The sequence below is a fragment of the Lethenteron reissneri genome, chromosome 27 (assembly GCF_015708825.2).
Source record: "Lethenteron reissneri isolate LAM-NWPU_2019-01 chromosome 27, ASM1570882v1, whole genome shotgun sequence".
NCBI classification, from domain to species: Eukaryota; Metazoa; Chordata; class Hyperoartia; order Petromyzontiformes; family Petromyzontidae; genus Lethenteron; species Lethenteron reissneri.
In genome coordinates, this window is record NC_083805.1 from 17801044 (window position 1) to 17818955 (window position 17912).

The 17912-nt window shown below is 51.6% G+C and overlaps 1 protein-coding gene across 1 annotated transcript in view; it reads left to right on the forward strand.

Annotated features, from left to right (window-relative positions):
• The first annotated feature begins 7881 nt into the window (after positions 1-7881).
• LOC133348674 (bromodomain-containing protein 4A-like) overlaps positions 7882-17912 on the forward strand; it is a 43040-nt gene continuing 33009 nt past the window's right edge. Inside the window, 2 exon segments of the mRNA XM_061561614.1 lie at positions 7882-8029; positions 17359-17573. Coding sequence (XP_061417598.1) covers positions 7897-8029; positions 17359-17573 — 348 coding nt within the window. The 5' untranslated portion in view covers positions 7882-7896.

The following is a 17912-nucleotide window of genomic DNA, read 5'->3' on the forward strand; positions in this document are numbered from 1 at the left end:
TGCTTTAAATCGCTTTAAACAATTGTCATTGTAGTGCGTATTTAATGTGGCACTGCACTCTGATGTTGTAGGAGAAAACATTTATACTGGTAGGAACGAAGTGGACCAGACCACCAATAGATTAATGTGTCCGTCCGTCCGTCCGTCCGACAAGATGGCCGCCCGCTCCCCCTGCGATCTGTGAACTAAACAAGATGGCCGTCGCTTCCGGCGCCTCATGGCGAAACCTTAAACTTCGCTTCAAATTTACTTTACTGAAACGCAGCACGTTTTTTTTAACACAGAGACAAGATATATTTATATTAACACAGACACGAGATACATTTAATCGCCTTATTTGTGCACGAAAATCACGGCGCGAGGCCTAGTGCGGCAGGCTTTGCGAGGCCTACTGCAGAAAAGGCATCGCGAGGCCTACTGCAGAGAAGGCTTCGCGAGGCCTACTGCAGAGAAGGCTTCGCGAGGCCTAGTGCAGAAGGCTTCGCTAGGTCTACTGCAGAGAAGGCTTCGCGAGGCCTAGTGCAGCAGGCTTCGCGAGGCCTAGTGCGGCAGGCTTCGCGAGGCCTAGTGCGGCAGGCTTCGCGAGGCCTACTGCAGAGAAGGCATCGCGAGGCCTACTGCAGAGAAGGCTTCGCGAGGCCTACTGCAGAGAAGGCTTCACGAGGCCGAGTGCAGAAGGCTTCGCGAGGCCTACTGCAGGAGGCTTCGCGAGGCCTAGTGCAGGAGGCTTCGCGAGGGCTACTGCGACAGGCTTCGCGAGGCCGTCCGTCTGTCCGACAAGATGGCCGCCTGCTCCCCCTGCGATCCGTGAACTAAATGAACTAAACAAGATGGCCGTCGCATCCGGCACAGCCAATGACATCGCCTGTTGCAATCCTTGCTCTGTGGGGAGGGGGGTGTGGACGTCATCACTCTGTGGGCGCGCGGGTCAGTGGGGAGGGGGGTGTGGACGTCATTGCTCTGTGGGCTCGCGGTTCAGTGGGGAGGGGGGTGTGGACGTCATTGCTCTGTGGGCGCGCGAGTCAGTGGGGAGGGGGGTGTTGACGTCATTGCTCTGTGGGCTCGCGGGTCAGTGGGGAGGGGGGTGTGGACGTCATCGCTCACCCCCCATGCACAAATAATTTTCTTTTTAACTCCTCTATACCCGGTCGATATCCCTGTACCGGTATTAGTATTATTCCTACCAGCCCACCCCGCAGGGTCCTGTTTAAAAAGGCTATTTAATTCAGTAGAACGTGTTTATATTTATTGAAAGTTGCGCATTTTGATGTGACGTCACATTTATCCCCCCCCCACCCCCATCGTCACACATCGTCACAAATGTCTGACCCCCCCCCCCCCCTAGGTGCGTGACGTCATTTATGGACGTCCCCTCAGCCTTAATCCGCTGTGCAAACAGCTGCTAGAGCGAACGGGAAAGGAACGGCTGGGACAGGACTAGGGGGGCACGCCTCACCGTTAACGCGATTTCTACTGTGTAAGCGCGCTGCGTAAAGCGCGCTGTGTAAACACGCACACGAGCGCAAGCACGTGCACACGATGGCGGCCATGTGTGCTGCAGTACACGTGCTTCACGCGCACACTCAAATCACTCGCACGGCGCTGCAGACGCGCGTCTTACACACACGCGAAACCCCGCGTAAACCATAGCGGTCGTAGGGATGGTAATCTACGCGCAAACGGCGCAGCAGGTGCACGTTTTCTACACACCGCGCGAAAACCCTCGTAACCAGTGGCGGTCGTATAGATGGTAATAGATGCGCACCTCACACACCAACCCCGCGCCGACACCCTGCAGCCCCGCGCTCACTCTCTCGCGCACCCCGCCCCGCCTGCAGTCGCCCCACACAGAAATCACAGACACCACGCCGAAGTTCACCCACACACACAGAAAGCACACTACACTGATCTTCTGAACTGAAGTTTATTAATGGCGCGTCTAAAGAAAACCCTGTGCGGCCCGGAGTAAATATTCTACGAGCAGCGCCTAGCTTATCCCAATTCAATCCCTGGGTGTACCCCCACTCTACTTCGGAGGGACAATGATCCGAGGGGTCTCTGCCTGGGGTCGAGTCGTAGCGGCACTCGGACGCTGCATGCGGCTGGGAGTCGGACCAGGCGGCTGAACGGCTGGAGGAGAACCCCTAACGTTTTTTCGCTCCCTCCTTTTATGCCCTCGGAATCCGACGATCCAGGGTCACGTGGTGTTACCCTGCGCGGCCAATCGGGCGCCTACCTTCCGATTTGAAACCGATGCCCCGCCCTTACCTGGAGCATTGCTTTCCGTTACGCCCTAACCTATTGTCTACGCACCCGTCCTCCCCACCCCGGCCACAACTGGTTTGGTCGGGGTGGCCGTCCCGCGGAATACACATCCGCGGCCCGCTGAGTGTTTGCCCTCGAGGCCCTATCTCCTGTGTTGTGTGTGCTTCAGCGCCGCCAGCCTGTAAAGCTCTATGCACCCCTACGATTTTTTAAAGTTGATTTCAGGGGGGCCACCATGTGGATCCGGCCTGGGGGGGGGGGTGGGGGTCGGTCAATCTCCTGGCAATGGGAAACCGGGGGACATCTCTGCTAGGGGCCCTTCGGATGAAAACCCGTGGGCCAGGCACCCCCCTTCGAGACCCTACATGGGTGCGTGTGTTTAGTGGGGGTGTGCGTGCGTTCGTGTGGAGGGGTGCGAGGGGATGGCGGCGCCGGCGGAGTTGCTCCGTTGCTGTGGCACCACATATCCATTGCCAATTGGGTTATTTGTATGGTAACGCACATAATGCATGGGGATTATGCAAGCCCATTGTTCTTGTACCTCCTGTCGATTGCGTGCACTAAATAGCAGTACCTGATTTTGTCTGTTCAACGGTAATCCCCATTGAAGTGTAGTGACTGACTCGGAGACACTCAGAGTAGGAGGCACTCTGTTTATTAACACGGCCTGAGAGTTAACACTTTATGACTGGCCAGCTGGTAGACTGCCTGACTGGCGACGCCGAGATGGTAAAGACGGAGATGACGGCGAAGACTCCAGCAGTACGAGGGGATCCCACTCCACACGACAGCCTCGAGGTCCCCTACAGGGGCCCCTCTTATACTGGAACCTACTAGCAGGTTATTGATGTGCCCCTTCCGTGACCTTCCTCCTAGATCCCTCTCTGGTCTATCACCTGGCCTGCTGTTAGTCAGGGCTGCTGTAAGCTTCCGATCCCCTTCCCCGCCAACAGCGAGCGCTATGCTGCTATGTGACCAATTCTATGTCACTACAGAACTATGGGGACCTGTTTCGGCATGCATTTAAACAATTACACCAATAGTGTCTGCTTCTTCTACAGATTGTAGCGCAGGGCGAGTCACGTTGACCTGCTTGGGCTTCATTGTTGAGCCTGTCTTTGAAATGCTCTCTCCAGGGGCCCGAGTACTTGTCTAGGAGAGCCACACTCAGTCGTAGGACTTTTTAGAAGGGGTCCTTGCATTGTATTTAAAAAAGATTTGTTCAAGATTTTTGTTCAGCCAATTACAGAGTGTTTATACATGAGGGGGCTTCTCTCAGTCCCCTGCCTTACGCCTTGTGCCACACACAAGGTCTCTGGATTGTCCATAAAAAAATACTTTGCCGTTGTAAAATTATATTGTAATTGCATTGGTATAGTATTATGACTCCGATGCTGGGTGAATTACATGCTTTCATGTTATTTTTAATCACTCGGGGAAACATTGATATCTGCGGATTTTATTTTATTTGTGCCCATGTTTCTGTCCGATGGGAAACCATACCTGTCAACCCCTTATGGGTGCCTACCCTACTACAGACCAATTGAAACTTTATTGGTCACCACGTGCCCTTATAAATCTCAACGTTCATCCTACGAAATTTCATTACTAGGGAGAAACACAAACAAATAGACAAAATGTGTTTTTACTCAATTTCTCTGGACAAGAATACGGGTAAACCGTATGGGTTGACAGGTATGGGAAAGTCCGTGGTGTTTCCACGTGGGCGACATCCGTGTGTCATTGTGTGCAGCAATGTCTCTTGGAAATGCCACGATTCAGCTTCTTATTAAATTCGTCGACAAACGAAAGTGAACACCACACAGCTACCATAGTCGATGTTGCTGTATTTTCTCTTCACTCGCACTGTTCCTTGCAGGAGACAAAATCAGAATATTTATTTAGACTGGAATAATCCGATTAACTATAAAGCTATTTTTTCACACCCGTCCAGAAGGGACGGGTCAGAACATTACAACAACACTCGACTGCGCCTATGATTAAGTGTGTAGCACTTCCAAACTGTATAGCGTATGTCCAGTTCGGTGGCTAAGCATTAATAGTTTAATCATAAAGAAAATGAGTGAATTCTGATGTCAACAGGCGCACAACAATGGACGTGGAGACTTGTTACAGGTGGGTTTCGTTTAATCTGGGACTCCAGCTCAAACCCCCAGCTTCCGTACACCTTTACATCGGCCAGTGTCTCAGTGGTAACCTGCATAGGTTAAGCACTGAGCTCTGATCAGATGTCTTGGCCTGGGGATGCAGCTTAATAGCATCCTGATGAGTCAATCCCGTCATTTAGAACTGTACAGCACGTTGTATTGCACTACTTGCACAAATTGTGTTAAGTAAAGTTTCATTTGATAGGAGGGAGTGTTTTTTCCGACTATAACCGACACCACGTGTCGCACTGTACCCCCACACAATTGAATGTTTGCTTCAAACATTTTAGCACTTATACTAATAGGGGTTTTCCCATTTTTTCTGGCAAAAAAACTGATACCTTTTGCAAGGAATCGTGTTAACATTAACCACAATACCTGCAGTCAAATGCAAACAAAAAACAATACTCTGATCATTTATGCATTGCCCTTGATTATCAGAGTATTGTTTTTTGTTTGCATTTGACTGCAAGTATTATGGTTAATGTTAACATGATTCCTTGCAAAAGGTGTCAGTTTTTATTCTTGGTTCTTTCGTTAAAGTCAGGGGACGCCTGCTTGCGTTGTAGCCGAAACGTCGTGAAAATTGTATTTTATGTTTATTTTAATTATTTTATTATTTCCCTTCTACGTGACTTTACCGAAAGAACCAAGAAGATGAATCCCTGCAGTCACGCAAGCTTTAAATCGAAATTTAGGTGTCAGTTTTGTTGCCATAAAAAAGGGGAAAACCCCTATTAGTATATATTGGTACCCGCAAAGGAGGCCTCATGATTTTAGAAATTTTTAAATCTCATGAAAGATTATATTTTAAAATTTCCAGGAATTGCATACCCCGGGGGGGTTGGGGGGGTCTGCTCGGTTATAAACTGAGCCTCAAGTGTGATGATGGCGGGACCCCTCCTCACGTGCACCTGAAGCTACTGACACTCTCACTGACGCCATGTGCCACAAGTGCACAGTAGATTCGTGTCGTTTCCTAACAAGGGGCACTCAATGTACCTCACATGACTACAATGGGCATTAATTATGACCGTTAATTCAATAAATGAGTACGTTTGAAAGTACATTTTTTGCGTGTCGTTTCGATGACAACATTTTTTAAGAGAACGGGGGGTGGTGGAGTCGATTCCAATATGGACCACATTAAACGGATTTCCATTCTTTCTTGGATCGACTCCCCATACGACGTCCCCGGCTCGGGCTCAGCGGTAGGGGACCGGTCCACTCTACACATTCTAATGCCCCCGCCTATCCGCTGTGCGGATTGTGAAGACGCCTATCCAATGTGTGTATTCTAATCGACTATCTGCCGTGTCGTATCTTGTTGATACGCTCACGGCCAACACCAGTGACGATTGTGTCTGAACCGGTCCCGGGCCTCCCCTAGGTCGACTCAGCCTCAAATGTGTACCTGGTGCGTAAACTTCGCCACTGGGGAGACAAAGGCGGCCGGACGTGGTTGCCGTGCCAGCCTTCATAGGTGCTCGCTAACAGCACTTGCCCCAACAGTCTGTTAAGGCTACACGGGGGGTCTTTGTCTTTGGGGGGCGGTCACGTGGGGGTGAGAGGGGGGGTGAGAGGGGGGGGCGGTCACGTGAGGCGCGCGTGACCGCCCCCCCCTCTTTCACTCACGAGTCGTGGGTGTAAGGGAGGAGGGTGGTCACGTGGGGGTGAGAGAGGGGGGGGTGAGAGGGGGGGTGAGAGGGGGGGTGGTCACGTGGGGGTGAGAGGGGGGGTGAGAGGGGGGGGGTGGTCACGTGGGGGTGAGAGAGGGGGGGTGAGAGGGGGGGTGAGAGGGGGGGGTGGTCACGTGGGGGTGAGAGGGGGGGGTGAGAGGGGGGGGTGAGAGGGGAGGGTGGTCACGTGGGGGTGAGAGAGGGGGGGGTGAGAGGGGAGGGTGGTCACGTGGGGGTGAGAGGGGGGCGGGTGAGAGGGGGGGGTGAGAGGGGGGGGCGGTCACGTGAGGCGCGCGTGACCGCCCCCCCCTCTTTCACTCACGAGTCGTGGGTGTAAGAGAGTAGGGTGGTCACGTGGGGGTGAGAGAGGGGGGGGGTGAGAGGGGGGATGAGAGGGGGGGGTGAGAGGGGGGGGTGGTCACGTGGGGGTGAGAGGGGGGGGTGAGAGGGGGGGGTGAGAGGGGGGGGTGAGAGGGGGGGGTGAGAGGGGGGGGTGAGAGGGGGGGGTGGTCACGTGGGGGTGAGAGAGGGGGGGGTGAGAGGGGGGGGGGCGCGTGCTGGGAGCGCTAGACAGCTGATGGGGCGCCGCGTCACGTGACGAGACACGTGGGACGGGCCGAGGCGCGGTCGTGGCTCTGCGAGTTGAGAAGCCAACAGCGACGAGATGATGTCCAGCGAGAGGCAACGCTTTAGTTTAGAGTCGCCTTACGTTTACATTATATACATTACTAATGTTTTATTAATTCAAATAGTTCAACCCATCTGGGTCTTTAAGCTGTGTCTGGAATCATGAGATTCCTGTTATTGTGTAGGCGACTATCCGCGGTATATATTCGATGCGCCTGTCCACTAAAAAAATAAACATAATTAATTAGTTAAATTAATGTACAAAAATGTAAGAGCTGTGCTCATGGCAGTGGGAGTCGAGCAAGGGGACACGCTTTCGCCATCACGGCGACATGAAACGATTGGATTGGAGAAATTAAAGTCGTGAATATTAATGGCGAATGCATGAACCATCTCAGATTGGCTCGGATATTATAGGGGAAATGGAAATGAACTGCAGGAAATTCTGCTGGAGGCGCCTATCCGCTCTATGGATTCTAGGCGGTTATCCGCTCTATGCATTATGGACCCGCCTATCAGCTGTATGGATTCTAGTAGCCTATCCCGTGTTGTGGAGGCGCCTATCCGCTGTATGGATTCTAGTAGCCTATCCCGTGTTGTGGAGGCGCCTATCCGCTGTATGGATTCTAGTATCCTGTTCGCTGAATCAGAGGCAATATCCTGTACTGGGGGAATCCGATGAGCTCTAAAGCTCTTTCACAGATGTCCAACGGGGGCGGGTCAGAACGTTTAAACGACAATACAAAACACGATAGGAGTGCAAATAATAGGAACTGTAAACAATTCACTAAAAATACAAATTGGAAATAAATTATATTTTACCCATTAAAGCCCACTGAGCTATTAGCTTATATTTCAGAAGCCACCTGGCCACAAATGATAGCTCAACGAAGTGGCTTATGTGGAATGTGTACGTATTATGTGGAGACGCCTATCCGCACTATGTATTCTAGACGCCTATCAGCCCTGTATTGTGGAACAGCCTATCCTCTGTATGGATTCTAGGCGCCCTTCCGCTGTACTCTTGTGAAGATGCTTATCCGCTGTATGCATTGTGAAGGCGCCTATCCGCTATATGGATTGTAGTGGCGCTTATCCGCTGTATGTATTCTAGGCGCCTACCCGCCGTGTGTATTGTGGAGGCGCCTATCCGCTGTATGGATTCTAGTCGCTCGCCGCCAGGGTCGCGCTGTGCCCGGGTGAGAGGCGCGTCGCATCCGTTGTGTTTGGGCGTCAAAGCGTCGCCATCCGAGCCGCAGCGGCTTCGCGGCCGCGGCGCCCGGGCTCCAGGTAGGCGAAACCCTCGTCCTTTGTGCCGAAATCGCGCGGGGGGGAGCGGGGCGAGGAGAGACGCGGAGGTGGCCGAGACCCTCGGCCCGCGCCGCCATCGCCGCCATTTTGAGCCCGGCCCCGCGGCCCCGCGTCTCTGATAGTCTCTCTGTGTGCTTCGTCGTCTCCCGGTCTCTCTCGTGAGGCTCCCCGTGTCCCCCGTGTCCCCCGTGTCGTCGCTCTCTGTCTCCCCGTGTCTGCCTCTCGTGTCTCCGGGCGTCTCGTCGTCTCCCCGTGTCGCTGCTGTGGCTTCGGTGGGTCTCCGGTCTCCTTGGGTCCCCCTACGGCTCCTCGTGTCTCCCCTCGTTGCTCGCGGACGAAGGGCGGCCGGGACTTTGTGTTCCAGTGAGAAACCCCGAGGCGGGGCCGGGTCAGGGACGGTGCTGTACTCACAGCACAGGGGACGGTGCTGTACTCACAGCACAGGGGACGGTGCTGTACTCACAGCACAGGGGACGGTGCTGTACTCACAGCACAGGGGACGGTGCTGTACTCACAGCACAGGGGACGGTGCTGTACTCACAGCACAGGGGACGGTGCTGTACTCACAGCACAGGGGACGGTGCTGTACTCACAGCACAGGGGACGGTACTGTACACACAGCACAGGGGACGGTGCTGTACTCACAGCACAGGGGACGGTGCTGTACTCACAGCACAGGGGACGGTGCTGTACTCACAGCACAGGGGACGGTGCTGTACACACAGCACAGGGGACGGTGCAGTACACACAGCACAGGGGACGGTGCAGTACACTCAGCACAGGGGACGGTGCAGTACTCACAGCACAGGGGACGGTGCTGTACACTCAGCACAGGGGACGGTGCAGTACACACAGCACAGGATACGGTGCTGTACACACAGCACAGGGGACGGTGCAGTACACACAGCACAGGGGACGGTGCAGTACTCACAGCACAGGGGACGGTGCAGTACTCACAGCACAGGGGACGGTGCTGTACTCACAGCACAGGGGACGGTGCAGTACACAGCACAGGGGACGGTGCTGTACACACAGCACAGGGGACGGTGCAGTACACACAGCACAGGGGACGGTGCAGTACTCACAGCACAGGGGACGGTGCAGTACACACAGCACAGGGGACGTTGCAGTACTCACAGCACAGGGGACGGTGCAGTACTCACAGCACAGGGGACGGTGCAGTACACACAGCACAGGGGACGGTGCTGTACACACAGCACAGGGGACGGTGCTGTACACTCAGCACAGGGGACGGTGCAGTACTCACAGCACAGGGGACGGTGCTGTACACACAGCACAGGGGACGGTGCAGTACACTCAGCACAGGGGACGGTGCTGTACACACAGCACAGGGGACGGTGCAGTACACACAGCACAGGGGACAGTGCAGTACACATAGCACAGGGGACGGTGCAGTACACACAGCACAGGGGACGGTGCTGTACTCACAGCACAGGGGACGGTGCAGTACACACAGCACAGGGGACGGTGCAGTACACACAGCACAGGGGACGGTGCAGTACACACAGCACAGGGGACGGTGCAGTACACACAGCACAGGGGACGGTGCTGTACTCACAGCACAGGGGACGGTGCAGTACACACAGCACAGGGGACAGTACTGCACACCGCACTGTATACAGCACAAGGGACAGCACTGTACACAGCACAGGGAACAGCCCTGTACACCGCACTGTACACAGCACAGGGGACAGCACTGTACACAGCAGAGGGGACGGCACTGTACACAGCAGAGGGGACGGCACTGTACACAGCACTGTACACAGCAGAGGGGACGGCACTGTACACAGCACTGAGGACTACACTGTACACAGCACAGGGGACAGCACAGGGGACAGTACTGTACACAGCACAGGGGACCGCACTGTACACAGCACAGGGGACAGTACACAGCCTCCAGCACGTCAACAGGATGTATGTTGAACTTATTTCGCTCCTGATGTAGCTACCCGTGCTAATAGGAAGTGCACATCGGAGTAGATGGAACATAGAATAGAAGAGGGGCACTTAGCATAAGGGGCAGGGCAGGGGGAGACGGAAGAAGGGGCAGAGCGCGCGGGGGCGGACAGCGAGCGACTGGGCGCAGGGTCACGCCAGTGAATGAAGAAGCACGCAGAGGGCACGGAGCAGTGGGCGCGGGCCTCGCGGTGAGAGGAGCGGGGCAGGCCCAGGGGGCAGGGACAGGGGACAAGGCCAGGGACAGGAGGCAGGCCCAAGGACAGGGGACGGGGATAGGGGACAGGGGACAGGCCTCGCGGAGCAGAGGGGACGGAGCCAGCAAGAGGGGGTGACAGCCAGGGACGGGAGGGAACGCACCGCTGGGAGCAGAAGGTATCGAGTGAACCTAGACCTGGCCAGGAGAAAGGGGCGTACGGGCCCCCGGCACTGGGGGGGGTTGATGGGGTTGGGTCTCGCGCGCTGCTGGTTTTCGTTTTCTTGGAATGTGGTTTTCGCTCCGTACAGTTCCCTACAGTGCTTTTGTTGTGGGGCGGCCGCGGCGGCGAGTGGAGCTGCCTCTCGGCGATGTGGAAGTGGCAGTGTACGCTGTGTCACGCTGTGCATGCTGTTACGGTGTGCGTGTTTTCACGGGGAGCTCGGTGTCACGGTGTACGTGTTGTTGTTACGGTGTGTCCTGGTGGCACGGTGTACGTGTTGTCATGGCGTGCGTGTTGTTACCGTGTGCGCGGTGGTGGTATGGTGTGCACGGTGTCACAGTGTGCTGTGTTCTCGGAGTGTGCGAGGTGTCACGTTTGTGGTGTCACAGTGTGTGAGGTGTCGCTGGTGTTTGCGGTGTCACGATATGTGGGGAATGTCACCCAGTGTGCGCGGTGTCATGGGGTTCACGTTTTGCGCAGTCTCACGGTGTCCGCAGTGTGCACGGTATCACGGCGTCACGGTTTGCGTGGGGTCACGGTTTGCGTGGGGTCACGGTGTTCAAGGTGTCAGGCGGAGTGCGGTGTCACGATGTTCGTGGTGTTTCCGTGTGCGTTGGGTCTCGGTGTGCGTGGGGTCACAGGGTGCGTGGGATCATGGGGAGTGCGGCGTCACGGTGTCCGCGGTGTCTCGGTGTGCATGGGCTCACGGTGTGCGTGGTGTCATGTGGTGCGCGGGTTCACGGGGTGCGCGGGGTCACGGTGTGCTTGGTGTCAGGGGTCCGTTGGGTCACGGTGTGCTTGGTGTCATGGTCTGCGTGACGTCACGGGGTGCGTGATGTCATGGGGTGCGTGGGGTCATAGTGTTTGCAGTTTCACGGGTCGCGTAGGGTCATGGTGTGCGTGGGGTCACGGTGTGCGTGGGGTGCGCAGTGTCAGGGTATGTGCGTGGGGGTGCACTGTGTCACGGTGTGTGCGCTGTTACACATGCCTTACACAACTCACTGATACACAACTCACTGCATGCCTTACTGACAGCACTTTGACTAGGGATGTGGAAATGTGGTCCCAATGTGTAATGTGACCTTTAGTGTAACCGTGGTGGTCTTGATTGAGGAACGGTGTTCTTGATATGGTTGTTGCCATACCCGACAGGATAAGAGCCCTGCTCTGTCGGGTTACGGTAACGTTGAGTGCTTGGCGTTTGGTGCCCGGGCAGTGAATGAGGTCCTTAGGGATGCGCGTCAGTTACTTGGGGTGGCTTCCTTTCCCATCTGTCTCTTGACCCCCTGTCTACCACAGACGGCTCGGTCCCCTTCTGGAAATGGCTGAACCCCCTTCCCCCCACCTATAAATCATGTTGGCCCCACTCCTATGAGTGACCTGGGTGTGCCCCCCACTAATAGGACTCGCTTGGACTCCCCATCCATTTGTCCCCTCAATCCCTTGGGGTGTCCCATCTCTTTCAGTGAGTAACTTCACCACTGTTCCTCTTGTGAACCACTTGCCAACTAAAGTCTGGTCAGCTGTGCCAATCGGTGCATGTATTTTCTCGTTCATTTAGTTTTAGTAGTTTACATTTTGTCTGTGACATCCGTGCTTCTATCTCAGCTTTTTGCATTATAAATCTAGGATTGATTGATTCCCACGAAATGTAACATAGGAGTCGCATATGCAGCTTAACTATAATCATCCATTGAGCTACCTGAAACTGACAGTGTTTATACATTTTTCAGTCGATTATTGGTTCGTTTATTTGATTATACAAAACATTTCCCAAAATCGACTCATTGGCAAGTTAATGACTTGAAGATGTATTTTTCTCTCCTCATGGTGTGCCAGAGGGTGCGTGTCGAAGCCCGGTTGCTTCAAGTAAATATAACAGAGTGAGTTTCTGCCCACAATCAGGATTGAGGCATTGGTGTTTATCTCCTGGTTGCAGGCCTGAGTCAGTGGTGGACATTCCACATTGCCCTTCGTGGGGGCGAGTTTATCCATAGGACATCCACTGTTGACCCCGGAAGGATGCTGGGCTGAGTCAACCTCCAACCAGGATTTGAACTCGCTACCTTCCGATTGTGAGTCCACTCTATCGCTGAGCTGCCTGATGGTATTATACTAGCTGCGTGTAACACCTGGGGTCTCTACGTATTACATAAAGTAGATCCTTAAGATGACCCCAGTGTTATTAGATTTTACGGCACTTAAAATTGGTTCAAAATATTAAAACGATTCTTGAAAAATAATTGCAGCCAAAGACACACACAAAGAAGCTGGGGTCTTAATGCGGAGGGCTTAGTTCGCGTGCTCGAATTCATGACGATGAGGAGGACCATTCGTCGAGTTACTTGGTGGGGTGGGGAACAGGCATTCCGCATTTGTGTTGTGCAGCCTCTCTTGCTACCACGCCATTCCAGGAGGCCTGTGATCCTGTATGCATCAGCTGTGCGTGTCTTCATTTGTAAAAAAAAACTAACTCAACATCAAGTATATATTAGGTGTTCCATTTTACAACACATAGAGTAGAGGTTGCTGATCAAATAATAGACTTGAGATTTGCAGATGATAATGTATTCATTGCATAATCTGAGAGAGATTTTCACAGGACGCTGGATAAAATGATGTTAGGAAATACAAAGAAAGGAGTTTCAATCGACTGTATGGCCTTATTAAAGAAGAAAGTAATGTCTGAATGTGAAGTACAGGTCAGTGACACCAACATTAAGCTGGCCGAGAATGTAGGTAGCAATCTCTTTTATTCTTGTGTCTGGCAAAATGTTCAGGAGCTACATGGCAATGTCGAGGCCTGTTGCTGGCCCTGATGAGAGGGCTTCAGAAGAGAGATTGTGTCATTGTTTTATTCCTCCTCCCTTAAAGGAGCAAAGACTCCACTGATTTACTTGTACGGTATTATCCATCGTTTGGGTTGCACGGCCAAATTCGCATGACTGGCTTGTCTTGAATTTTCCAGAAGGAGATGTGCGCATCAGCCTGGTGATGTTCTGATGCAGTTGTTGGTTACACCAGTGTCTTTGAGGAATGTCAAAGCCAGGACGTGCTATGTTTGGGTCTTGAAATAGGTGTTTATTTTGGACGTCTGCTTTGTTCCAATGTTAACTACCATTCTGTATCTGGGTGAGATTATAGGATGGTAACAGCAGTGTGATTCTCAGAAGGGGGATCGGAACTTGAGTCAGCGGTGAGGTGCATTGTTGAGGCCTCGGTTGATGGGTAGGTTGTCATTATTATGATGACGCAAAACGTCACGGCACTCGAAGTGTAAATGTTGTGGTTTACTCTCCAACACCCCAGTGTGCTGAACTAGTAACGAATTGGCATGTTTTGTTTACGTGACAAACCTTACTAATTGGGTGTGTTGGGTGATGGCGGGTTTAACGACAGATTTATGCTTTTGCGCTCTAACCCAAAAAAACTCTTATGGATGATTACGCTTGTTTATCCAGGAAAACCTCACTGAGTCCATGACTCTTTTTCAGGAGGGTCCTGCCAATTTTTCTCACTCGGGGTTGCGTGATTGCTATATAGATTCCAATTGACTTATTTGCCGGTGTAAGTTTTTTTTTCATGGCAAATTTTGGCCATGAAGCTGGCACACAATGGCCTTCTCTTGCCACGGGAACTTTAACGTCCACTGTGAAGCAGAAGGCGCTTCACTCTAATGTTCATACACCCGCTGGAATAACCAAAGGCTGGATTCGAAGCGTGATCCTTTGCAACAAGTGGCGAGCTGAAGGTGTTACAGAGGGGCCACATCACCACACCGGTGCTAATATGAGTTCTAGTACTTGATGTCTAAATGTTTTTTTAACTGGGTGATTCATAATGGAAACTATATAACCTTGGTAATGCGCTTATTCTCATTTTGTCAAACTTGTTTTGAGTAATTCAATGTAGAAATATTGGCCATGACACCAACAGACATGAGTGTGTCACGGCCATTTCTGTTAACCAATTTTGCCAGCCTGGTTTTGAGTTGTAATTAGACTGACACGTCTACTTGGCTTCAACCTGTCAGTTGATGTCATGCATTTATTGCTACCTATTTAAAGAAAGGAAACATATTGCTGTGTTGGGTGATGGCGGGTTTAGCCAGTTCTGGTGTGTGATTCCTTGCATCAATTGAGCAGTATTGTAAATAGGCTGGTGCTGTCCACATGAATCCGCAACTTGTATGCGCAGTCTGTTCCCCAATAACGCTGCATGTTTTCATCACGCGAATTCGATGTAACGTGTTGAATGTATTAGGTAACACATATTTGACAATGCGGATGCAAATTGGATGCAATGTGGTTGAGCAAACGGAACTACGTCGCGCGAGTACGAATACGCGGTCGTACGGCTGCTTCGGCGTAGCATCACATAAGGCGGGATGCTGCTGGATGCTTCTCGATGCTACCCACATGCCTCTTTGTTCGGCCTGCATATGAATTTCACGTGTTATTGTGGACTGTGCTTTCCCCCATATTATATATTATTTATTATAACGTAATTTTTCCATAATGCGATAAGCTGCAGAAACGCAACTACCGGGTAATAGGAGAATGGACTGTATGTATGTTTAATTTCTTTCATCCCGTATGTAGCAGATAACCGTGCTAATCAGAGATTTCACTGTTGAGATGACAGTGGGCTGACCATAATCACAATGAAAATAATTCATTCTATGTTTGCAATTGACAGATTGACAGTAATAGCCCACGTGTTCACGAGACCTGGCCTCGAGCATCTGTTCCCAACAGACCGCTTCCAGCTCTCAAACTATTTTCACAGACCACCATGTGCCATTTACATTTTTCAAAATTGGTATCCCCGTAAGATGTTAATTGAACAGCCATGCAACTAATTTATGACTCTTTTTTTTACTAATTTAAATAGTTGCACAATGGACAGTAACAAAAAATACTGTGTTGTGAAAAATATCCGAGGACATACTCTGTATTACGTCCTCCCCCCTTTACGTCGTTTCCCAAACATGTCGTCACTTTATTATTAACACCGCGACTTGATTTGCATCGCCTCAGCCCACACTCGCGTCGCTGGCAGGATCATCGTCCGTCCTTTCTCGTGTCCGTCTCCTCGGCCTTTCGCTTCCACTTACCCTGTAGAAAAACGACTTTGCGTCGCCCATGAAGAAATGTACTGCACTATAGAGTACAATATATTTATTTACGTACAGTATTTTGGTGATTTTTATAGCATACTTTTTCTTATCTTACCCTGTAAATTTTGTGTTAACATTTTAGTGCTGTACAGTATTATGAGGAATTAAAAGTAATGTGGGTATGTCTAGGATGAAGATGTGTGCATTAACGCAGCGTCAACATGTACCCGCATCTGTCTTTGTTTATCTCTCGTGGAAAAATCGCTTTAATTTACGTCGTTTCGATATTCGTTGTCTCACCTCTCGGGAATGCATAGCCGACGTTAACCAGGCTACTACTGTTTCCGCAACAGCTCCGTGGAGCACTTTCCCTGGCTCTTGTGGAACCACGCAGTGGTTTGCTCACCACAAGTTGAGAACCGCTGTATGACAGCGTTCCCAAGCTCTTACTATGTAGGCCTGGTCATACACCAGGACCCTCGCTCACGAATTGAGCGAGAGTCCACTGGCTTGTCTTGCAAACCATAGTCCGCAGCTTTTGCATGACCTCATTCTTGTTTTCTCCTCATCGGGTTTCTCTCTCTATTTCCTTTCCCCTACCCACAACCACCCAGCAACTGCCCCTGGCAGGGCACAGCCCCTGTAGGCAAGTGTCTAAACTGGGAAAGTAAGAAAATATGGTAATGTTATTATTTCGTCAGTTTAAATAGTGCAGGCAGCGTATTTAGTTTTCTGTACATATTCATATATTATCGCTCACACTGCTGAGTAGGTGAGCGACGTGGCAGCGTACGTGATCTCATTGCTGTGGTAATGTAGTGACGTCATGACTCTGGGAATGGCACAGCAGAAGAAGGGTGCCAAGGCATTAATGAGTGCCTCGTTTCCATGAGCACTGGGATCCGGGCTGTGTTGGCAGCTTGCCTGATGTGCAAATGAGAAACCATGGGCCTCTCCGCCTTTTACCCAATCCACCTCCCCTCCACACTGCAGCTACTGTATAAGTAAAGAAAAATCTATATCTTTGGGTGTATGTACTGAATGTTCAACATCTTTCGCACCGTACGTAGCCAACTGTGCTCATCGGAGGTGCGGGGGGAAGGACAACAAATTAAACACAAAGCAGTTCCATAGAAATGAGTGTTCAATCTCGATTATTTTAAAGCGCATAGCTCCCAGTGGCTTCCTAATATCGGAAGAGCATTCCAGACGGCCGCAGAAGTTCATTTGAATGCGCACAAATCGGTGACCGTCTTTGTTCGATGGTTAGCCAAAAGCCGCTGCTGCGAGGATGACCGGAGTTTGCGTGATGGGTTGTGGCATATCCAATTTGGATCACACAGCAGCAACATCGCCCCCAACTGGGCAAATGTAGGCAGGACCCTCATGAAAAAGTCTTGAGCTCAGTAAGGCTTTCCTGGGTAAACAAACGGAATATTAACTTCTCATCTTGCCCTGATATGTATGTATGTATGTCAAACTTCTTTTGCACCGTGTGTATGTTGAACTTATTTAGCACCGAACGTAGCCAATCGTGCTAATCAGAGGTGCGGTGATGTTATATACAGCGCTGGAACATTAAATCTGACTTCGACAGTGGACATTGTGACCTATTCTCAAAATCTGATGTAGACTGACCATTCTGAAAAGAATATCGTTTGCACGTGAGGCGTTTATAGGCCTGCTTGTGGCTTATATGTGATGCGAGCATCCATAGTGTGATGCGGAAAGTGGGTGTGTTTGTGTGATGCGGAGCTCCTGTGACACTGCTGCTGTTGCTGCCACTCTCGCAGGCTCATCGACCATGACGACGACACCGACAATGACCACAAACCCTCCGGGAAAGATCGTGAACCCTCCTCCCCCCGAGACCACGCGGCCAGGGGCCCCCTACCAGCTCACCAACCAGCTGCAGTTCATGCAGCGCAGCGTGCTCAAGGTCTTGTGGAGACATCACTTCGCCTGGCCTTTCCTTCAGCCAGTGGATGCGGCTGCACTCAACTTGCCGGTACCCAAAGCAACCACGAAGGGCCTCGGTGTAACAAAAAAATAGAGAAGTAGACTATGCGTCTACTGCACCTATCAATCTCTCTGCGTGAATGTTAAGAGTCTTTATTATACAACTCCTCGGCTGCAGGGCTTTCTGGGAGAACGTCATTTCACCTGCATTGATTCAAGACAAGCAAAACTCTGGACCATTTAGGCATGCAGTGTCTCTCGTCAGTGGGCTATGCCTGGCAGGATGGGGATGGTTTAGTTTTATTTGGATGTGTGTGATTGGTTTGTTTACCATTCTTGTACTTTGCACTAGTATCGTGTTTTTGTATTGTTTGTTGTTGTAACTTTC